Source organism: Oryzias latipes, chromosome 13 (genome assembly GCF_002234675.1).
Source record: "Oryzias latipes chromosome 13, ASM223467v1".
Lineage (NCBI taxonomy): Eukaryota > Metazoa > Chordata > Actinopteri > Beloniformes > Adrianichthyidae > Oryzias > Oryzias latipes.
In genome coordinates, this window is record NC_019871.2 from 8,581,578 (window position 1) to 8,606,686 (window position 25,109).

At 39.2% G+C, this 25,109-nt stretch overlaps 1 protein-coding gene across 2 annotated transcripts in view; it reads right to left on the minus strand.

Annotated features, from left to right (window-relative positions):
• stard13 (StAR related lipid transfer domain containing 13) overlaps nt 1–25,109 on the minus strand; it is a 74,152-nt gene that overhangs the window by 41,635 nt on the left and 7,408 nt on the right. Inside the window, exons 3-5 of one of the 2 annotated variants that reach the window (XM_023961613.1) lie at nt 24,799–24,942; nt 23,529–23,669; nt 19,067–19,100 (exon numbers count right to left, since the gene is read on the minus strand). In XM_023961613.1, coding sequence (XP_023817381.1) covers nt 19,067–19,100; nt 23,529–23,669; nt 24,799–24,942 — 319 coding nt within the window. Of the gene's footprint in view, nt 1–19,066; nt 19,101–23,528; nt 23,670–24,798; nt 24,943–25,109 lie in introns of those variants that run through there. The other variant, XM_023961616.1, reaches the window with a different exon arrangement.

Consider the following 25,109-nt stretch of genomic DNA (forward strand, 5'->3'; position numbering starts at 1 on the left):
AAGAACCTAGAAGTCAGTAACTACAGACACTATGAACTTTATTGCATTAACATCAATACTCTTCGTCTATCTTGGATGCTCTATCATTAATAAACCTGGATAGACTTTGGTTTTTGATGACTCCTTTCCAAGCATTTTTCAATTACTTTAAAAGGACTTTTGATTTTGTTTTTGTTCTTCTGTAAAAAACAGAAATGAAATTAAAACATTCTGTAAAAAAAAAAAATAAATTAAGAAGAAAAAAAACAGGAAAATGAAGGACTTGTTTGTGTTGCAAACAAGGCATTATTTAAGTCAATCAGATGGACAGATTGGTTGTGACCTCTCAGCTAAGCCCTTTAGCCCCAGTCCCTCTTACCTGTTACTCCAAAAACTTAACCCCACTTGCCCTACAAAGACGAACATTATCACTGTGAGAATCACATCGGCTAGACAATGACTTTGTCTCTGGAGAAACTCTTGTCAGGAGAAGTAATAGCGGATCCCGGGAGTGGAAACATCAGTCAGCTTGAGACTGTTTTCCCTTGGCTGACTCGCCCACTTGTTTGTTTTGGCCAAGATGTTTTTTTTTTTGTTTGTTTTTTTAAATCAATATTTTTCCTCCTAGAAAATGTAGAACATTATCTAGTATTTTTTATTTATCTGCTCTTCTTCATTCTTCAACACAAGTTTAATAAGCAAACATAGATAAACACATTTTTGTGCAGCTTCTCTATATTGAGTATGTGTGGGCAGTTTCTATCCGTGTCTGACAACTGATGTAGAATGCTGTCCCATAGCTACAGTGGGAAATTCCCAGATGTGAGGATACTGATTTCTCCTCAGTAAATGGGTCATGCTATTGGCTACAAGGACTTACAGTAGGCCTCCTTGAAACGTCTAGGAGATTGCACCTCCCAGCCAAATGGAAACAAAGCTCGAGGCACAGGGAGCGAGGAGATCACCCTTTCGCCTCCATCCTGGCCCCCGAGGGCTTGTCCCAGGCATGTGCTATAAATTTCCAAACCATATATTCCCAAGTCGAGTTGAGTTCATTTTTCCAGAGCAGCCACACATATGGCGTATATCTGGCTTTAGTTTTCGTGGTTGATGGAGGAGGAGCTGGTCCCAACACATTAAAGCGGCCACTAATTCTGTTTTCTTAGTAGGCTGCCCATTAGAACGTCATGGTCTCTGCCTTCAGCTGAGGTTTCTCTTTATAGAAGCGCTAATTCCCAAGGAGGTGATCAGTTGTTAGAAAACACAGATTAATCTCAAACTGCAGATTTTTTTTTTTACCCTTTATGTCTTCTCAGTGCAGAAGTAGGTTACATAACCTGCTTTCTGCTGTTCAACTACAGAATAATATCAACATAACTGGGTTGTAATAAGTATGTTTAATTATTTGCGTAGTATCAAATAATTCAGAAATGCAGATGAAATGAGACTTTATAGCCAGATCTATTCATAGCTGAAATGTTAAAGACCACTCCAGTAAAAATCATGTCTGCGGTGTTAACATGACCTATGATGCAGGACATAAAATATTAAGAAAACTAAGCTTTAAATTGCATTTCTGAGTAATTTTTTATCCAGATTATTGTGAATCAGGAAAAGACAAAAAATGCAGTTTGAAAAATATTGTAGAAGTGACAAAGGAGCTAGAATCCGCAGGCCGCAAGCTCCTTCCACTTGCAGACAAGTCCGATCTACCACCTGGCTCAAAACTGTACGGCTTGATAGTTCCAATATTGCTCGCCAATTTGTTTTTCACCGGTAAAGTTAGGTTGGGGGTGTGAGAGGCTGTAAGCTAGTGGGAGTGTGTGTAAACAGGTGGATGATGGAAAGATAGGACAGACTTACACCATGCCAACAGTCCCGTCCACAACTCAAAGGCACATTTCTGAGTTGTCACTCTGCTGAAACTGTGTTTTAGAAAATGACAGTTTTCTTTTTATTGTGGCTAAAAACTGCAAAATCATAATCAAAAGACCAATGGGAGCGCTTTTACAATAGATTAAAAGATGGTCGAAGTAGGACTCTAATGCATGTACACACTCCTATCAATGTTATATTATATGTATGTAGTAGTGTGTGCTTGCACAGGTCAAAGTTTGCCTAAGGAGGTTTGAAGAATGTTAAGCTGGCATGACAAGCGTATGTGAGCATTGTTTGAGTGAATGACGAAGCATATAATAGTGTCATGTCAGGTTTACTGCTCACAGAAATGCATGGGAAAACATTTGGACCACTGTCCACCATCTGGCTTTTATTAGGGCAACACGAGTTTAATCATAGACATACACACTCTCTAAAAAGTAATGCAAACTATTTTTGCAGGTTTAAGTCAGTTTGAAGCAATAGCTCAGTCTTTCCTATCATACATTTATTTTTAGTATAATCTCCAGTAGATCCAGATTCCACCTTAATCTATATTGACAGCAGTTTTGCATATTCAGAGACATGTTATTAGGTTTAATGAAACTTATTTAAACAGGAAGTTGATATTTATGTTTCTAGACAGACATTTTCCCTGGAGAACGAACAACGCTAAGAGTCCAACCGAAGCAAAAAAACAAACAAAAAAAACAACAGATGTTTAAAATTAAACAGTATGGACCCACCGTCCCCTCTGCAGTGATAAATGCTGTGTGCTCCTATCTGAAGTCATTCAAATTCTGCCTCCAAAGTCTTGAGTCCCAAAGATTGAGTTTAATAGAAACCACACTGTGGCTTTTTATGTGTGTGACTGCTTACATGCTGCATGTTTACAGCCATTACGTCAAGCAAGCCTCACATCAATAGTTTCTCCACTACACATTGGTTCCACAAGAAAAGTTGTAAAAACAAGTTGTGCCTCTGCATAGCACCGAGGGTGAGAATACATCTCAGGGTATTAATTACTGCGGCTTTGTTTAACGTGTTACCATCCAAGATAAGAAAGAGCCTGGACAACATCAGCCCCAGTTATAACACACATGGTAGTTGAAGTTAGGGACATGATGGGCTCTTTCTGAGAAACTGGGTACCCTTATTATCTCATTAGTCTTCAGTTTAAACATTATGTTTTTGTTTATTTTTGATGTAAACGAGGGGTTGCCACTAAAACCTCGTTTCCACTGAGCGGTACAGTACAGTACGGTTTAGAATGGTCCAGTTTAGACTGTAGCACATACAAGTTTCTTTCAAAATAAAACATCCTGTGTCAAATGGCTAACAAACCCATTTCTTTTTAAAGCGTTTACATTTTAGTTTAAGGCCAAAGAGTCAAACAGCTGCACATTGCATCGAAGCCTCAGGTTGCAAAACTGACTTAAACCAATTTTAATTTTAAATTGTTATTTTTACCATTGTGTGCTTCATTATAAACCAATTCAAATTTGGCAGTTTTGGTTAGGTCATCAACTGTCAAGCCCACCTGGTCCCTTACAGTCCAGCTGCAGTCATCTTTTGATCTATTGCAAAATCATAGTTATTTTATTATGCTGTTTTAGCCTAAATAAAAAAAACCTGTGTCGTTTTTCTGCAGATCAGTAGAAGTTCCTTAGAAATTCTCCTCTGAGTAGTAGGTGGGACTTTTGGCGTGGAGAAGGCCCTTCCCACGTCCATCTGTTTAAACCCTCCCCCCCTAATTTACAGCCCCTCATAACCTCAATCTAACCTTACTTTTGCAACAAAAATGGTAAGCAATATCGGAGATTAGTCCAGTTGTACAGTTTTGAGCCAGATGGCAGCTCGGAGGAGGAAAACAAAGATCTACCTGGATCTATTTGTCTACAGGTGGATGCATCAGAATGGAGTGGAGCAGGGAGCTTGTGGCCTGCCAATTGTAGTTTCTACGTCACACCTACAAGCTTTTTCCAATGGTATTTTTTTTGTTTGCTCTTGATTCCTAACAATTTGAATAAAGGAAATGCTCAGAAATCCAGTTTTAACTTTAATGTTTTTATCTATGTCCTCCATCATGAGAAAAATGGCATAAGAACATGTTAAAAAACGCAATTTTTATCAGAGTGGTTAAAGCCAATGAGGCAGAGAGCTGGCAGGAGGCATGAAGTCTGCTGAACCTCTGTCGCTATTGGCTTTTGATTACTGAACTATATTATTTAATCTGGTCTGAAACCGCAAGAAAGCTGCAGTGCTACACTGCTTCAGGACAAAGACACCCTTTTGTTTTGCACATTGATTCCCATCCCCAGTAGCATGGCCACCCATGGGTCTGCTTCAGTGCGGACAGACACTGCGTTTCGTGTCAGCCACGCCACGTGCAAGGCCAACCCGAACACACAGAAAACGGATGCAGGAGGCCCAGCAGAGGAGGAGACTTTCTGCCTCCCTGCAACATCTGGAATCTCTGTGGTCTGAGTGGGAAATCTCTGAGGCCACCGAAAGAAGCAGTGGAGTTACTGCATCTGAAACAGCGCTGCAGAACTATGTTGGGCTTGGAGACTATGATATGTAAACAAAGCATCACTGAGAACCTACAAAAAGGTTCATCATGACAACATTAACTAAAAGAAAAAAAACACATATTCCTGCAAAATTTGAAAAACTAAAGGAACTATTGCTGTGGGACCCAGAAGTAGTGCGGTTCTTCTGGGTTCATTACTTCATCAATCTTACTCTGCTTTTCTCTACCAGTGGCAGATGAATGCTGGACCAACTAGCTAGCTTTTGTGTCACTTCTCACACCAGCACACAATCAAAAACAGAGCGTCTATTCCACTGCACCCTCACATGGTGGGCCATGTCTTATCCAACACAATACCTAAAGTCTTTGCATGGAGAAAACCTCAATCTTCTTGAGAAAGTTGCTCCCTAAACATTTTACTGGCTGTTTTTTTTTCCCCAGCTGGCAAACTTGATGTAATTAAGAGCAACAACAATAAACATAAGTCTGTCCACAGGAGAACATAAAATTGTCAAATAATTGCTGTTCAAAGTTTGCCATGAGAACACATGGGGATTTTTTTATTTATATTTGGCAACAAATCATGGACAAAGATTAGGGGATTTTTTTCAAATAAAATTATTTTATTCAGAGTAAGGTCTTAAAGACATTATTAAATCCAAAAACCATAAACATCTGCAATGAAAATGCTGAGACTGCATTTGAGCTGTTTAAAGGCAAAAAGAATGCGTAAACGGCTTAGTCTTCTAATGTTTTCTCAACCTTGACACGTTGTAAACACAGAAAAGTCCAGAAATATTACTGAGCTTTTTTCCCCCTCCTTCTGAGTTCACTGTCAAGCAGCCAAGCTGGCCTCTTCTCTTAGGAAACCACAAGTAATTTTCCATCTTTCCATGAGTGGAATTTTTAATGCACTTGTCATGCCAGCAGCACCCGCTCTAATCCAAGCTCCATCTACAAATGATGACTTGCTTGTAAATTTGAATCATGATGTCACTGGCTTGGCACCTGTTAGTAGATGGAGAGGCAAAACTGTAGCATGAACCCACAAAAATACATTTTCTAATGGAACATTTATTTAAAAATATTTTTCAATGGATACGACTGTTGGTCATTTTTAAATCTGTTCTTTCCCTTTAACCCCTGTGCTACCCAAGGCATTTTAACATTGGGAGTAGGGTCATCTGGAACACACAAGACAGCACGCTTAATGTTTTTTTTTTTTTTTTTATGATTTTTGATCTTCACTGGTGTCCATGGATTACTTGAAATCCTTTTCACCTTTATCATGGTAGGCATAACACATCAATGTAAGGGTGGGGTCATCTGGACCCCATAAGACAGCACAAGGGTCAGTGGTATTTTCTCCGTGTGCCCTGCACACGATGATGACAGAATAAATAAATGCAGCTCTGAAACACAATTTATTTTACAAATCAAAAAATGCATTGTCTTTTATTTGTTATTTGATTCTTTTTTTGTCACTTTTGACTGTTTTTAATGTCATAAAACAAAACCAATTATAGCAATTACTGAAGAATAATATTTAGAATAATTATTGCCATCATTTCAATGTCATTTTCCTAAAAATGTAACAAATTTTATGATTCACTGCTACACTTCATGCTTTTGTTCAAATGGCATGAAGTTCACCAAACCCTGGTAAAACAGCAAGGGTTATTTGCAAGTGTACCATATAGTGCTTTTCCACCCTCCTTGAAAGCCCAAAAGGCTTTACAGTCACATTCTCATTCACCCATGCACACAGTGATGGCGGCTCCGCTGTCTTACACTGGTGCCAACATATAACCACCAGGAGCAAATGTGGGGTTCAGTGTCTTGCCCAAGGACACTTTGACACAGGGCAAGGTAGGAACCAAACTCGCGACCTTCTAATCAGAAGCTGACTGCTCTACCTCTGCACCACAGCTAGCAAAGACAAATGTAGAAAAAATGTTTCATGACCCAGCTCTGGAGACAAAGTAACACTTGAGTAGGCCAAGTTACCAGTAGGCTGAAAAGAAATGACCCGAAAAACAGCCATGAGATTTCTTCCTGCATAAAACTTCTGATGGGATTATTTGCTCCTATTGCCTTGGTTTTTTCTGAACTAGTCCAGGTCGAGTTATCTATTTCTGACTCTTTTTGTCATGGTGCCTTTGTGTTGTGTTCTGTTGACCCTAAAAGGCCTCCATTCCACAGAGAGACGGAGAAAGAATGCAGCTGTCTGACATCCCAGTCTGCCTTCAGGAGCAGGCAGTGACCCCCGTCTGAGGCTGTGGCGAACAGCTGAAAAATGGGAAAATTTCATACACGACAACACTGCTGACACACATTAGAAACTTTTCACATTTTATATCACCCGCTGGCTTTTCCTTATTGCTAGACTATTGCTATATGCAACAGAAGATGAGGAGACAAGGAGAGTTATTTTATTTGAGAGTGACTGGTAAAAAGACTGCTTTGATTTTAGTTCAGCTACATATTTTTTTAGACAACCCCACTTGATTCTGAATTTCAATCTCTTTCTCTCTATGTTCCATATTTTCTAACTACAAGAAACCTAAAATTCTCCTCTTCAAGCAGCTCTAAGGACCAAAACCTCTCCACTTTTTCCCAGAGGTCTCCATGTAATAAAGAAAACTGTGTCACATTGAGCAAAATGCAAAAAGTAAGATCCCTTTTGACCAAGCTACCAATCCTTTCATATCCGTGTTGTGTGGAGAACCCCCCCCCCCCCCCCCCTCTCAAAAAAAAAAGAAAACCTCATGAACACAGAAAGGGCAAATTTGGTCTAAACCATATTATAAATAATGTATTTGACTCATTCCAGAAAAACTGCAGTCAAAACTATGAACATTTTCTGTCTGGGAATATAAAAACTGAATAACCTCAAAAGAAAAGTTCATGTTCCTCACATCACTAAAGCATCTCTATCAAGTCTCCCACTACGTTCGTTAAACAGCAGAAAAAGACAGGCTGGGGAAATTCCTTCAGGAATTTTTGCAAGAGCAAAGATATTGTTCAAACTGGAAAAAGGCAATGTTCTTTCTATATCCAAAACTAAATCAGACACCTTTTTTCTATCATCCTTGGAAGAACATCCTTTCCATCATTGCTGGAATAAGCTTTCTGAAATCATAATTAGGATTAAGAAGTACATTTCTTTCTTTAATGTAACATTGCGAGTTTATCAACCAAGACAGTCCAGCTTGATCCAGTGTCTTTACAAAAGCCAAACATACATTTTATCCTTTAGGAGGTTAAGATGTCTGTCCCAAAATCCCTACTACATTTAATGACCAGCTGTAAACCAAAAGTATCTGAAAAACTAGTAAAGATTAAAAAAAGTTTTAAATCAATTAATTCTAGAAGCAAAACTCTGAAACCACCAGCTATTCAGGCAACACTGCACACATTTAAAAAACACATGCAATTATTGCAGAAAACAACCATCTCTTGACATTTTGATCCTTATATTACCATAAAAGTCATCAGTTTTGATGTCCATCTGTTTACAGAGGGCAGTCATTAAATCTGCAGTTTATGTAGCCATAGGGTCGAAGGATGAATTGGCAGGATTGTCAAATAGACTGTTTTGAAAGACAAAATCCCTCAATTACCATGTTTCTGCAACACAACCAATCTCTAATGGAACTTCATGAACAACTACGATGAGACATTGTGCGTTTTGACCTAGCTAGACTCTAGAATTTGTAGTGAAGTCCCAGAATATAAGCCTGCTGGGAGTCCATGTCCTACTTTTACTAGATCTCGGACACTTAGACTGTCAGTCGTCCAATCATCAACCCAATCCACACAGACAGCTCAGTTCCATTCATCTGTAGAATCTATTTTCAAAAGTTTAAAATCCATCAGTATTGTTCGACTTCTAGAAAAATGTGGTCCATCTATCCCATTCGGGGGCAGGGTGCTGAAGCCTACCTATCTGCGATTGGACCATTTGCAAGTTTATTGCAAGATGGAAAAAGTTCCCTTCTCTACCTCTGCCGGTTCCAAGCCCGGTTTGAGAAGGTTGCGTCAGGAAGGGCATCCGGCGTAAAACATTGCCAAATTTACCATGCGACTTGTTCGCTGTGGCGACCCCTGATGGGAGAAGCCGAAAGTGGAAGAAAGAAGAAGATTGCAAGATGGAAAAAATAAGGCTGTGTCCAAATTCCCACCCTTATCCCTAACTACTAAAAAACTATATAATGTGGTACTATGTAGTTCCCTGGATTTTAATAGCAATTCGGACAACATGCTCACTACTTTTCTTCTTTTTTTTTTTTAAACTGCGAATGTCAACGATTTCCCGAAGTTAAAATTTAATTGATATGAGCGTTTTGTAATGATCTTTCATGAATCCACCATCTTCTGAAGATGAAAACGTTGATGGTTTGTTAAAAATATACAATTAAAGAAAATATTTTCGGCAGAATTTCATATTCAATGCATTGTGGTCTATATTCGCCAATCTAGTGAGCGTCGATGCACACTGGTTTTTTGCAGAGACTTCTGGGAAATTTCTAGGGCACTCAATTTTGGAACTGTAGATTCTGACAGCGCTACAAAATGGCGAACGCACTATATAGTGCACTATATAGTTCACTTTATAGTAATTAATGTAGGAATTTTGATACAACCTAAATCTTACTTTTACCTTAATGAAGAAATAAGTACAGTAAAACTTTAAAACCCTTTTTTTTTTTTTAGTTGTACTGTAACTTTATTTTTTTCAATATTAGTATTTACTGGGAAAGGACAACAAACATTCATTATTTACCTAGAAGTACTTACTCCCAGAGTTGCCTCTTTTAGAACCCAAACATGTGGTTTAGCTAAAAAGGACCCGGAAACAAGAACTAATAAAAACACAGAAGTTTCTTTGAGTAATCAGTCACAGGGGGGGAAAAAGTTAGACAGAAAAAAAAACTCAGCACACCCCTTTTGCATGTTTTCTTTTGTATCTTTTCCATTGGAGTCATTCCCATCGGTGTGTGAGAAACACTGGGCCTTACATTTTGTTCCTTACAGATATAAAGAAGTCTCCAAGCATTTCACAGAGTTTCCTCTTTGTTATTCTTTTAATCAGCGGCTGGAGAGATTCCTCATTGAAAGTAGATTAGCATATTTATTCAGAGAGAAGATCTGTGTAAATGAACACAGCTTGTTTGAAACCGCAGAGGCCAAGAGGGAAGCTTCAGCCTGACAGTTCTGGGCCACAGAGTGTTGTTTAAGCTGCACTTGTGTTATTTTCCCTTCAAGTGCCATTTGGGAAGGCAATGTTTATCATAGCCAACACATAAGTCTTTATTCTGCAAGCTTAAAGTATTTTATTTCAGCAAAGTTGCTGCAGTTTGAATCATTTTAAATGACGTTTGTTGAAAGTTTTGGGGAGAAACCTTCATAAAACATAAAGTAAGTATTTAAATGATTTCAAAGCTCCTCGCTCAGACCATAAAATCTCGGTTCCAGACATTTAAAAGGGAATTTCTCTTAATTATCTGCTGCTCTGATGGGAGCACTGATAGATGTGCGTAAAGATAGGCATTAATGTCACTGCGGTTTCATTAATTCTATGATTAATAGTCAGGGCAGAGAGGTTTTTAAGATGAACATTTCTGTCATTTCACACCAGAGAAAGCCATTCATTACAACACTGCAATTAAAGAGGCTGCAGGGAAAAGCATTACCAGGCAGATCTATCTGTGTGAGATAGAGTAAGCTATTCTGGCCTCTCATGTGGTCATGATGCGAAAGATACTCCATAAACATTGAAAAATAATCTCAGAGAGAAAGAAAAAAATCAGGCTGAGAAGGTTAATGTTTTTTTCAACAATTTTTAACTTAAAAAAGGACCAGGGGCCTCATTTATAAACGTTGCGTACGCACAAAAGAAGGCGTACGCCACTCTCTACGCAATAGTTGAGATTTATAAAAAGCAAACTTGACGGGAAAATGTGCGGTCCTCCACGCAAGCTCTGACCCAGGCGTACGCACAAAAACGGGTGAAATGAGAAATGGCGACACCGTCGGCAGATGGAAGAAACACGTGAAAGTGACAGTGTGTGCCAAATCGTGCTGGCATGTGCTGTGCTACACAATGTGGCACAGCTTAAAAACGTGCCTCTACCCCCTGGCGCTGATTGCTGTGTTGGCCCCGACCCTGAACCCCATCCCCACGCATTTGAGCCATTTGCTGCTGCTGTGCGCCAGCGTTTGGAAGTGATGCGTCGCTTATAAAGAAAAAGAGGTGTGGAAAATATTATTTATTTAAGAATTCCTTCATCGTGCAGTTTATTTCAGTCAGGGCGATCTTGATTTCGCCCAACTCCTTGGCCACCTCTCTGATTGAACTACTGACTTCCCTCTGCATTTCAAGGACTGCATCGGTGAGGAAACGTCCACTGCTGGAGGGTTGAGAGCCGCGTGCCGTGGAGACGCTGGGTCCAGACGGCTGCTCAGCTGCAGCATCGTAACCACTGGCCCCGCTGGAACACCCAGCAACTAAAATAAAATTGTTCTATATTAATAATCTGTAATTGTGTAGCCTGCATACATGTGACTTGACTGCATTCATTTTAATTATTTCTCTTACCTGTGTCACCCTGACCCTGGCGCGTCGGCGTCCCCTCCGTCTCAGTCAGGTGACTGAGGCGGAGGAGGACACCGATAAGGGGGACTTAATAGGGATTCCCCAATAATAGCGGCCAGTTTCTCATCAAGAGGGGTCAGCTCCGGTCCCCCCCCCCCCCCCCCCCCCCCACGTGGCGGACACACTCTGCCGATGCAGCGCTAGACATTTTTTTGCCTCGACTTTGATGTCCGATCATTTCTTTCATTTCTTTTTTATTTCGGCCACGGTCCGAGGTTGTGAGGCTACAGCATTTACGGCGTCTGCCACCGTTTGCCGCTCACGTGCCTTTTTGGCATTAGTAATACCCACACTGTGCCCTCCAAACAACACTTTCCTCCTCTTTTCCACCTCGCCAACGATAACTTCTACTTCACATTGAGTGAAGTTACGTTTTTTTGATTTCCTCTCTGTGTTTGCCATGATTTAGCAAGCCATGAATATTAATTTGTGGGCGTTTCACGGACTATTTATGGGCAACTATGGGCGTGTCATGTAGCCGCAAAAAGCTGCGCTGCATTTAGAATCGGTTGTGATTTATAAAGGGAAAGATGCGTAGGATGTGCGTGCGCACGGTTTAATAAATCCGAATATTTCTGTGCGTACGCACATCCTATGTTTCATCCGTACGCCACTTCTGACGCAAATCCTACGCAAAGTTTTATAAATGAGGCCCCAGGGGCCTCATTTATAAACGTTGCGTACGCACAAAAGAAGGCGTACGCCGCTCTCTACGCAATAGTTGAGATTTATAAAAAGCAAACTTGACGGGAAAATGTGCGGTCCTTCACGCAAGCTCTGACCCAGGCGTACGCACAAAAACGGGTGAAATGAGAAACGGCGACACCGTCGGCAGATGGAAGAAACACGTGAAAGTGACAGTGGAAATGACACTCCTGCCTCTCATAAATGAACGCAAGACTTCACAAAGCAAGACTTACAATTAACAGCCTACACAAACACCCGTTTGATCGATCAGCAGTGAAACAAACAAAACAGATCAAACGAGAATTACAACATAAATTCAAATGAACACATATTTGGAAAAAGAAAAGTTATATATGTTCTACAATATTGGCATGTTGTGCAATTAATCCTCATAAATAATATAGTTAACAGAACGAACTAATGTTCAAAACTGATATTCTCGTCAGTGTGTCCGTCTGGCGGAGCAGATAGGTGCGGACGGACGGACAGATGTACTAATTGTCCACTGGGGAAAGTTGTTTTCATATTAAAACATTTCTTCATAAGCTATGGAATTATGGTATTCATGCATATGCCGTTAGTTTGTTTTATTTTTGATAAAACAATGTATGGCGTATGTCTCAACCATTCAGAAAGCCACAAGAAATTACATTTGCGCGGAACAATTTCCCATTTCCACGTGGATTATTACCGACATCTGTAGCTTGTCAGATGTAATTAAATGGATGGAAATAAAATGCCCCATCACAATGCGTAATGACGCACAATGGCTGATCTTAGAAGATGTGGCAAATGGAAGAATTCAGAGTGAACGCATCTTTAGACAGCAAGAAGACTTGCTGGAAAATGAGGACGAGTGGCTTCTGAGCCGGTTCTGACTTCCTCGAGCCGTCCTTTTGGACCTCTGCGGGCTTTTGGGCCCGGCGTTACAGAGGAGCACTCGGAGGAACCACGCGTGTCACCCGGTGCATGCATCTGGCGCTCCGGTCCCCCCCTCCCTCCCATGGAGCGCTGTAGCCTCACAACCTCGGACCGGCCACCGTCTGCCGCTCACGTGCCTTTTTGGCATTAGTAATGCCCAAACTGTGCCCTCCAAACAACACTTTTCCCCTCTTTTCCACCTCGCCAACGATAAATTCTACTTCACATTGAGTGAAGTCACATTTTTTTGATTTCCTCTCTGTGTTTGCCATGGTTTCGCAATCAATGAATATTCATTTGTGGGCGTTTCACGTACTATTTATGGGCAACTATGGGCGTGTCATGGGGCCGCAAAAGCTGCGCTGCATTTAGATCGGTTGTGATTTATTAAGGGAAAGATGCGTAGGATGTGCGTGCGCACGGTTTTATAAATCCGAATATTTCTGTGCGTACGCACGTCCTATGTTTCATCCGTACGCCACTTCTGACGCAAGTCCTACGCAAAGTTTTATAAATGAGGCCCCTGGTCTTTATTATTGCATCACTCAAAATGAATTTTCAACCCAAATGTCTCATAGATCATCCTACGGCAGTGTTTTTCAACCAGTGTGCTGGAGATGGTCAAGTGTGCCGTGGGAAATTGCCCTCATTAACTGCACTAACAACATTTCCCATCTCCAGGATTTCAGCTCTTTTTTCATCCAAACAGGCCCTGATAAAACACTGAATAATTAGGAATATAAAATATCTTAAAATTACTTTTTCTTTGTGTTTATTTAATTCTATTGAAGACATTTTGATAATTATGACAGTACCGCGATTTACCTGCAGCTATAGCAGTTTGCGGAAAAGTCCCCGCCCCTTTAACTGTCTCCGCCAATCATTCTTGAAGGCTTAATCACATGTCATCAGTCTGACCAATCAGAAGTGCTTAAAGGCTTCACTTCCTTGTTCTTAATTCTGCTGATAAAGTCTCTCAGTTCCAACAAAAATACCAGCTAAAGCTCGTCTTTAGCGGTGTAGCTTTCCACAGAATCCGTTATCAGACCTGGAACAAGTGAACAAAACAATGAAGCTCAGAGACGCGAGTCTTTCTGCCCTTTTTCTGCCGTATTCACACTACATCTCCCATGATGCATTGGCTTAAAGGGACAGCGCATACTGAGTCGACCTTGTGAAACGTCTTGAAACCACAACAAACAAACAGTTTCTAAATTTTCTAATTTAACTTTTATTTCATCTCTTAGAAAAAAACAGCCGCAACTTCCTGCTTTTTCTGCCACAATTATCACAAAAATCCACGTGAGATTGCGGCGGGGGGGGGGGGGGGGGGGGGGGGGGGCTGTCGATCAATACAGACCATGAATTTCTGCTTCTTTTTTTTTTTGGGATGCTGGTGTGCCGCGGGATTTTTGTCAAGGTTAAAGTGTGCCGTGGCTCAAAAAAGGTTGAAAAACACTGTCCTACGGAATATATCAGAGCAAAGAAAGTGTAGCCACACAGTGTACAGCAAAATTAGAAGAATCCTTTCAACTCTAATATTGTAAAATGTAACATTTAAAAAGTGTAGATCGAGTTAAAACAACACCTTTAAAAGTTTTTAACATTTTACAACATTGTTGAGTAAGAACAAAACTATTTTTATAGCAAAAACAAAAAAATGAAAAAAAATTTTTTTTTTCTTTTACACTGAATAAAGTTTAAATTATTTTAACACTATAGCGCGTTATATGTAATCTCACATAAAAATAATTCAGATTTGATTTCCTGTTAAAAGTCTACATTTAATTTCAAATTAATAAACCCATAAAGTTGGCGTCAATGTTAAAACCACACAAGTTGCAGTTTAAACTCAGTTATTTTTGGAACAAGCATTACATGAAATAAAACTGTTTTGCAAAAAACAAAACAAATATTACACAACATGACAAAGTGGTACAAAGTGTGTGTGTTTTTTTTAAGCATCTTATTAGAAAACCTTTTGCCACACAGTCTGTAATAAAGCAACTTCCTCAAGGGCAAACAGAAAAAACAAAGCAGCTATTCTATTTTAATTAGAAAAAAAAACTAATCTTTAGAAAAATAAATAACATGTCACTCATGCACAGCTCCAGATTCTAAGCAGACCTTGGTTCGATACAATATTGTGTTTATTCCTGAGCAAAAGAATAGCATTGTTGGGGAAGGGGATTGCTGAACCTCTGTAGCACCTTCAACAGCTGAGCTATTAGCTTATGATACCTATAAAATCTGTTGTTTTATGTCTCTAGAATGTTATCCAACATAGAACTTAACAAACCACATACTTAGATTGAATAATTTTTATGCTCTTGGTAGCATATAAAGAATAAAAGCTAGCTGTAATGCTTGCCTACCATGTGACATTAGCTAATCATTGCCAGAATCCCTGACATTAGTAAATTATGGGAGACACTCTGCTCAGTGTCAATTTCAAAATCAACAGTTGATTTTAAATAACAGGAATAAAACTAAGTCCTTTGAGTCGCTCCCAGGCGAGTGTAGAGTTGACTCAAAATTTTTAAATACACAATACCAACACTGAAATTCTAAAGCTTTACGTTCATGCAGGCATGTGACACATGTTCAAGACTGCGTGTTTAGCCCACGGTGTTCACACTGGACAAGCAGGGAGGGGCTTCTTCTTCTTTTTCTACTGTTTACCAACATATGTCTGCCACCTACAGTTTCTCAGCGGTGCAAATCTCGTGAATTTTGCTCCAGACTTTTTTCTTTTACAGCTCTATTCCAATATATAAAAGACGTGGTGTCTTCTAATTCCAGCCAAGCGGTCATAGAAACTTGCATGGCTTTTGAATTAGCTGTAGGTAGAAGTTTGAAGCATTGTTGTTGTTGTTCACCTTTCGGCATATCCTGTCAGGATTTCACTGATTTAGTTTGGCAGAGATTGTTACGCCGGATGCCCTTCCTGACACAACCCTGTTTTTTGTCCAGCCTGGGGACCAGCAGAGGGAGACCCAGACTTGGGCCCCCTAGTGGCTACATACGTAGACAGTAGCGTCAGGGGTCTTACCTAAACACATTGTGAGAAATGAAAACTGTTTTTTTTTTTTAAACAAAAAATATATATTTTAGTTGGATTTTAACGTAAGAATTGTTTAAAAAAAGCTTCAACCTTTAGTGATTTTAGATTAGTTTAAACTTGTAAATCTAATCTAACTTGAAACTTCTAAATCACAGCGGTTCTGTATTTTGGCAGTGATATCCAGCTCCAGTGGAGAACTTCAGCTAGCAATGCATATAAAAGACAGCACAGCTTTAGCCTCCTCACTGTTGCTTTTCGTGTTTGGAAAGGAGCTTTGGGAATGTGTTTGGCTTTCCTGGACAATGTCAATTTAATGAGGTGGACGGTGCTGTTATGGTTGACACTGACAGCTATCTGGCTGTTTCACACTCATGTCTTAAAAGAGCTTTCCGCAGGCCTACTACAAAATGCAACCAGGAAATATCACATCTACCATGTGGATGTCTCTGCCGGGGTTGTTCCGTTAACAGAATTAGCTTTGTATGAGTTCTATTAACATTAAAACATATAAGCTACAAGCTACATTTCAGATTTCATTTTTAAGTGACTAAATCTGTGGTTATTTAGAAGTTATTAACAATGGAAAATAAACTCTCAAATCTAGAAAAACCTAAATGCAAACATTCTGAGGTTATTCCAAACCATTAAATGAAATATGTGTAACTGTACAAACCCACATTTTCACCAGCAGACGATCTAATTATTACTGCTTGATGAAAGTGAAACATATTTTTTATTTTTTATTTGCAAGTGAGGTCATGCAAGACTGCAACCTAACCCTCAAATGACATTAATCTAAAATCTGCAGCTGCCCCCCCAAGGGCCACATCACACAAGGCCAAATATTTCCTCTAAGCACAACAGAAACAATGATCTGGCATGGTGCCTAACTTTAACTGCATCCCTCCAAGTGACCAACATGTAAAGGGAATTTTAAAATAAAAGAATGTGCATGTGGAAATTCTTGAGAAGCCGACTGGGGTTGACACCTGTGACCATCAATCTTTTTTAACATTGTTTGGAGCCATTGCCACCATGAGAGCCAGGGCACAGAGCAGGATCAGTTTGCAAGGATTTTTTTTTCTTTGTTTTCAGAATTACCAGTACCAGGAAGTACCAGACAATGAAATTTAAATTACAGAACAAAAATTCCTTCAAAATACATAACAATTCTGGCATTAAAAATGTGTTCATGGTTTTTAATTGATTTTTAGTAATTCCACTTACTTAAGGAATCTCCTGGCAGTTGTCATTTTAAATACACAATAGTGTCTTTTATTTAGAAAAGTAATGCTTTTTATTTGTTCAAAATAAGCAAAACAAATGGCAGCATGCCACCATCAATCAAACTTCAGTGTTGATGTTCCTTTTTAACTCATTTAAAGATGAACAAAAGTCATTTGACCTGAGCAAGCAGGTGGAACATTGCTGATGTGCACAAGTTAAGGCCAAATACACAAGCATTTGGCTTTATGATATCCGTTTAGTCTAGAATGCGATCACATTTACTCATCCATTTTTTCCAGCAGCTTTTATGGTCTGGCTGCAGTCCCAGTATGTACTGAGCACAGAGCTGCACACTCACCCTGAACAGCTTGCAAATCCATCACAGGTTCAGCAAACCTGTGAAATGTACACTTGTCTTTTATTTCCTCTATGTGTACAAAGATTAAAATCTACAAAAATGACTATGGCTTAAAACTTTGTATGATCCTTTGGGATTTTAAGGTGTTAAGTCCATGGAGGATAACATTAACCCCATCGAGGGGGAGGGCGACGACCACCTTTTTGCACTTTGGAATAGAGAATAAAAAATATGAAAGTCATCAGCCCAGTCAAACAGCTTTCTGAATTAGAACATGCATTTTAGACTGTATGATGCAGTTAAGAATGCTTAAATGCAGAAGCAGTTAGTGCAAACCAGCATAAAGTCTTACTGCTTCTAGAGCCAGGTGCTGCAAATAAAGGACAGCTATGCAAGTCCATGTGTGAACGCTAAGAGCTGGGGTTGTTTTGAGGAGGCTGAAGTCTTGCATGAAGCATTTAAAGCATGTTTTGAAAGCATATTTTAAAAAAAAAGAAAGAATGGAAGTGTCTTGGTCAACTGCCCACTGCATAAATAGTTGTTAATGTTAAAACACAATTTAAATTCAAAAAGTTCCAAGTAATGTTTATAAGGCTGTTTTAGCCACCATGAACAGTCTAAAAAAAAAAAAAAAGCTGAATAATGCAAAAAAATTCTAAACTTTATGTCAGATTGACTGCTTAATGAAAAAAAGTAAAGAGTAGACGGAAGCAAATGGGGAAAGAAAAACAATATTACTGCCCAGATCACCAAGTTAATTGATAAATTTCTTTTTAGCTGAGGAAAATACAAAATTGTTAAGAAAAAAGTACAACTATATTACATGTAAATGCTTTGTTAGAGGCCAAAATTATACATTTTACTTTTACGTACTATATTAACTAAAAAATACCCAAAAAAAGGAAAGAAAAACAAATGGAATATTACCACAAAAAGAAAATAAAAGTACCTAAAAAGTAAATGATACTATAAGTTTGTCTGAACACCAAAAGCTGCCAAGATAAACAACAAATATATTTAAAAAAAGGAAAAAGCATGACAAAAAACAAAAAAAACTGGTGCCTAAAATGAAAACAACTACAGTATCTCATAAATAGCCAAAGCATTTTTGAGTTTTTTTTATGATCAATTTCAGGCTTTTCCAGGGAAAACGTTATTTGGAATATTGCTTATGTGGAAAAATAATGCAAGTTACCAAAATGAAAAGTACACTTGGGAATATTTTTGGAAGAACTTAACAGTTTGATACTTATGTTCTTAAAAAAAAACTGTGCTGCATAAAAAAATCCACACAACAATGTTCTTTGGACAGATGAGACAACAGATGTTTGACCATTTTAATAAAAGATCACACTTATCATTTGGACATAACTGACATTGCCAAGTTAGGTAGTAATTGAGTGGTGGTTTGAACTTGATTCAGAGGCACAGGCCTGGGACGCCTTAAAGTCACTGAGTCAATCATAAATACCTCATCATGAATACAACTTTAAGGCAAAAGTTGATTTTGTGCAATAACATCACTTTCCAAAAGCTCCACAAAGTAAAACAATTGAAAAAGTAAGTGACAATGGTCAAAATGCATCTGAAACTGTTGATGTTAATAAATGAAATGTGGTATATGTTGTTAAAAGGTCATTAACATTAACATTGACATGGTATGGACAGAAAAACAGTAGTTTATTAGATAAAACGTTTGGTTTTTCTCGTTTTTCTCTCACTTACAAAGTGTCAAATAAACAAAGAAGGAAAGCCTCTTACCTGAATCAGATGCAGTTTTCATCTTATTGAACATCTGCAAGGCAGAGACAGTAACTAGTAGTTAAGAATCTGAATCGTCTGTAATCACCGTTGTAATGAAAATGTCAAAACAGATTTTCAATTTCAGGACCTTAAATATTCCGATTTGGTTATTTGAGCTACTGTGTAGAAAATGACCAAAAATAAATGTTCAAAACATGTATAGAAAAAATGCTGCATTGTATAAAAAGTAAAACAGCTGATGACAATTCATATGAAACATTTTGGAGGTGTCGGAAGTGACATTTGCCTTGTGAATTTGTCAGTGAAACTGGACAACGCAAAAAAAAATCATTAGAGAACCTGGATGACTAAAAACCTTTTTCTTTTCTCAGTGACTGCTTTCCTGCTCTTGCCCAACTCGCTTTCATTTCCCTTCTGTGGCCCACTGCTCTGATTTATGCGCTTGCTCGCTTGTCCTGTTTCCACATTTTTCCCTGGCAGAACATAAAATCCCAAAATGCTTTTTTTTCCCTGTGACACTGCTGACCATCTAAGCTAGCTGTCCAGCCTTTATGCAGCTGATAGGAATTTCTGCTAACACATCTGCAAAGGCTTTACCTACTTCACCAAAATGCTATAGCCTTTAACAGAATTTTAAAGGGAGGGCTGTAACCCCAAAAACAGAATCGCCTGCTTTAAATAACCTAATTTTTCCAACTGAGCATCCTATACAGCTGCTGCTACAATGTAAAAGCAAAAATGGCCAAACAAAGTTTGTTTCTTTTTACTCGTAAATGTTTTTTTTTGTTTTTTTTTATGTTTTTAGGTCACTCTGCAAATGCGGTCAAAGTACAGCAGCCATCTGGCACTCCATTTTTCATTTATTCAGATGGACAAAAAGATTTAAAGCTGCAAGGGAGTCACAGCCAGCACATTTTTGGCAGATTTCAGGCCCACACCATCAGCGGTGTCTCCGGGGTTAGCAGGCTCAACCACTTAGTTGTCCCAAAACACAAAAAAACGAATTTCTCAGAGAAGTAAGGTACCAAAACTGGGTAATAAAAAATTACTTATGTCTTTATGCATCTATTTTTACCTTGGTACATTGAGAAACCAAGTGAATCCTGTAAAAGATTGTAGGTCTAGCCATGATTTTTGCTTAGTATTGACTGTAAGATTTAGCACAGCCTGGGAATTAAAACGGAAAATGAAAATGGAACAGCAAATGCCTTTATCAAGACACAAGCAGGTTCATTTTTCATAGTGTGCTCAAGATATTTCTGCTCCGTTAGTCACTTAGGGCTCAGGAGTCCCAGTTTCAGAAATAAACTTGAAAACTAGATCTCCAGAAACCAAATCTGGTGCCCCAGAGGAGATGTGCAAGTGTTACATGCTATGAAACATGCTATATCTATGCTTCCTTCAGCAAAGACATTTCATCATAACTCGAGATTGGACCTCAGTTAGAGTCACATTGCCTTGGTACAGGCTAGTTTCAAGTCAGATGAATGACACATGCCAAAGGTCCAGACCAAAATCAGTGACATCCTCAACAGAGTAGAAGCTTGGAGTCCCTTTGAGGGCTGTTGCCCATGCAAAAAGCCTTCTCCCCCTTTAGAACCAGCGAGAATGTTTAAAGGAAGTGACAACTCTGTGCGGCTGAGTGACAGCTGCTTTAACAGCACAAATGACAAGTCAGCTGGGCAGTAACAAGGCCGGTCAAGACGAGTGACGGGCCATCTTTCCCTCTGAGCCCATCTCTGCCAACAGCAATTAAGAGTAGGAGTCTTCAACTTGAATCGATGTTTGTGCTCCAATAATAGACGCTAGGCTGAGCAGGAAAGAAGGAATAACTGACGCCAGAAACAACCACAGCTTCTAATTTAGGTTTCAAAGCCTTTGGGACCTGAAAAAAGATGCAGAATTTAACATGCTAAAAATTTTAGGGAGTCTGTTGATTAATTTTTATTTTATGCCTGCATTTAGTTCTTAGTTGTTTTGTTTTTTTTGAAGTTCTGAATGTTGGTTGTGTTTGGGCTTTGCCCCCTTATTCCTCTGCACGTCTAAGCTATACTTCTTGTTGCTTTGATTACCCTCAGTGTCTAGGGCACATACTTTCAGTTTCTCCTTGTCAGATCTTGGCATCTCTCACCACATCATGTTTTAGTTTTGTCATGTTGTTTTTGGACGTCTGTTTACCAAGTTCAGATCTGGTTTAATGTGTTTGATAAATCATGTAGTATTTTGCTGTGGTTCTCCTGGATTTGGGTCCTCCACAACCTCCAGACACAGAAATATGGGGTTTGTCATACAAGATGAAAAAAACAAAATGTTTACAAATATGTACCACTGCAAAATAAAAGTATAAAGACCCACTCCTGGAAATTGGTTGGCATTTTAAAAATGTTCTTGGAGCATTTCCTGATCATGAAGGACATATATATTTAAAGTTACGTAAGCTTAAAACTCAATTTCTGAGCAGAAAAAAAATGCTATTTGTAGTTTTGACCTCGAAGATACAGTCGACATTCTGATGCATCCACTTGTAGACGAATAGATCCGTGCATGCCTTCTTTTTCCTCGCCTCAGGTAATAACTGGCTCAAAACTGTAAGACTGGATAGCTCCACTGTCGCTCGCCATTTTTGTTGCAGCGGTAATGTTAGGGTGGGGGGTATAAGGGCCTGTTAGTTTGTGGGAGAGCACATAAACAGGTGGTTTATTTTAAAAAAAAGTTGGCAGACAAGTTGGCCCTAAGTAGGTCTGTGAATCTTTAATTGCATCATCTTTACACCAAAAGAAATATATATATATATATATATATATATATATATATATATATATATATATATATATATATATATATATATATATATATATATATATATATATATATATAATGCAGGTATAAGACAAAATGATTAAATAACTAATTGGATGACACAGGTTTACAGTTATCGTCCTGATGGTTTTTACAGAACCAAAGTTTCACTGCTGCCTGCCAGGAGGTCAAGCAAGTGAGCATTAGCCCCACACAGCAGGACCCTGAGTGGACTGCCAGCTGTCTGGCAAACAAAAATGTGCGATCAGTCACTGTTTTTTTATCTTTAAGTTGTTGCTGTCAGCTTTGGAGCTTCCATGTGCAATGTTGTGACTACTGAACATGTGGTTCTGGGAAGAAAACAGCTGCATCGCATCTTGCAGACCTGTGAGCAGATTCATCTCTGACAATTAGTTTGCGTCAGGTTGATGTTTTACCATCACTGCCAACTGCAGTCGGACGCAATGAATGATTCGAACTGCAGAGCCATAATAGACTGAATTACATGCAGATAAAACATATAAACAGCTGTTAGCGATGATGAATTTTAGAATTTTGCTGTGAAACGGTCTGTGAAGGTGCACACACATTTACCAGTTGGAGCAAAAATTGGCCACAGAATTCAGGCAGTTTCAGATTGTTTCTCTTTATTTTTAGAAAATCCACATGGCTGACAGAGCTTTTTATGAGGCCTCAGTAAAGGGGGGGGGGGGGGGGGATCACAATACATGTCAGTTTTGCTGCTATGGCAATTCGTCTGTTTTCCAAACTTTGTAGGCTTTTATGATTTAACAATCTACACTATTATCTTTTTTTGGTATTCTTCAACTTTATACACTTAACACTGATCTTTTTTTTTATTCAGTGATACTCTCCAGCCAAAATGCTCTTGACTTTAACATATGGAAAGATTCCCAGCTGTTCAAATGCCAAGTTTTAATGCTGTTGTTGTAATTTTCAAGTGGTAATTTGACACCCATAGAGAGACAGGTGTTATGTGTTAAAATATGGAAACTTATTATGAAAAGTTTTTCTTAAATGTGTGTGTGTGTGTTTTCGTTGCTTTATTTGCTTTAACACTTTTACTGTAAAAAAAAAAATCAAAAGAAATGTTACGTTTTTTTAAACTTTTCCATAAGCTTGTTGTTTACCATCCCAGTTGCATCCGAGCCATCAAGAAAGACACAAAAGACACCCTGAAAAGCTGCGAACTGTACCCACCCTGCATTCTGTGAATCTCTCAGTTGTCCGTTCCTTTTAGGGCAGCTGAATGGTGACATTTCTATACTTTGTCCAGCAGAAAGGAGGGCTGCCTCTCTATAAGCGCCTAAGCTGACTTTATTCCCAGCACAAGTCCCAGATTTTTGCAGGTACATAGAAAGACAGAGCAACTGCTCTTAGCGAACTGAATCTCTTAGCGAATATCTCCGGTGAGAATCCCTTTGACTTCTTTTAGCTTTAATGTGATGGGAACTTTGAAATAATTTAGTATAGTATTATGCCTTTTACAAAGCACTTAATTTTAAATCAGATTGATTATTTACGGCTATTGTTTTTGGAAGAACGGAGAATTAATGAATAACTCGTATATAAGTACATTGTTGTCCTGGAAAGATCAATCAGCAGGAGGCAAAGTTTGTGAAAAAAAAAAAAAACCTACCGTCTTCTTGGTTTGTTCCCTTGTTCCCATGGAGAGACTGCAAAAAGCAGAAGATCTGTCTAAGCTTTGACATTCCCCTCCATCCGGTCTTTGAAGAACTTTTTCATTTAGGTTCAGCGTAGACTCTAAAACAGCACCCTCCTGCAGAAAAAAAAAGAAGTTACAACAACAATCAAGGCTGGACCTATCTCTCTGTGTCCAAGCAGACGAGGACAGGATGCACTCATTGGGGGCCCGTGGAAAAGAAGAAAAAGGCTTAGATCAGAAGCTGGGGAAGTGAAGTGTCCACTCTCAAATCAGCTTGACAGAGACTCACAGAAAAGCCTCTATGTGTGGATCTTCTTTGGAGAGAACAGAGATTATGACCTTGTCAAATATCCCAGTAAAGATGTCTTGTCTTGGCCAGTCGCCTACCATTAGTTAAAGCAAGTAATGGTGAATGCCTGGAATGGTTATGTAGATGCCTGGGAGGCATGTAAGCCTCTCTCAGCCATTCCTAATGGACCAAATCATACACACTCTCTTCCTAGACAACAGCTCTTCTGTGCAGTGACATATGGAGCCCAAAAGAGCACTTTTGTCCCTGAATCCTAACTCTTGTAGCATATTTCATGAAACACTCCACCATAAGAAGGGCCCTTTTTAGAAACAGAGTTACATGGTGTCAGACGCAAGGTCGAAGGTACAATAGCTGTCTGTTTTTGCTGCAGTTTTCTGATTTTAGATCCCAGAATCCCATCAATGAGCTGCACACTCCCAAGACGGAGGTTTCAAGATGGCTTAAAAGATGGTCCACCGAAGATTAGCCAACTTTACCGCTTCATATTCTGCAATTTCTTAGTCACGTAGTCACACAGTTCCTTAACATGTTTAAATCTCCACCTGACATGCAGATATGCAGCTTTCTTTTAGACATGAAGTTTTGACCACCTGCTGCCTATAGCTGGCATAGTCTTGGATTTTCTCTCCAAGAGGGAAACATGCGTGATTTAAGGGAGCTTAAAAAGCATGACCAAGTATGCAGCGCAGGCTTCAGAGGAATGTGTACAACTATCAACCGTGACAGTGGACACACCATAAAGCATTGAACTTGCTGGATTTCGAATGAGGATTTAACTCACAGAGACCTAAAGTGTTGTGTAAACGTGGACACATGGGTACACCATGTACCCTACAGGATACCGATGAATTAATGCAGACTGCAAATGCTCATTATCACACTTGGCATGACAGAAAGGTATACTGCCATGTTGCTTTAACACATTCTCACCGGTTTCTTGCGAGTCATGCAGGGCGTGTCAGCAGGGGATGAGCTTGCACTTAGAGCTTCCTCTATGTCCTGATATAGCTGATCAAGTTTCCTCATCAGCTGGTTCATTGACTCTGACCAGGGGGACTTGACCTGTGGAGACTCCTGCGGGTAAAACAGGGTGGCACTCAGATAAGAGAAAACACACAGCCACTGCCAAAGACCTGATGGTTTTTCCAGTACATGCAGGATGACAGTAAACCTTTTAGTTTGCATTAATTTCGTCTTGATTATATTTAGTCCGCACAGAAAGTTTGGTCTTCTTTGACCTT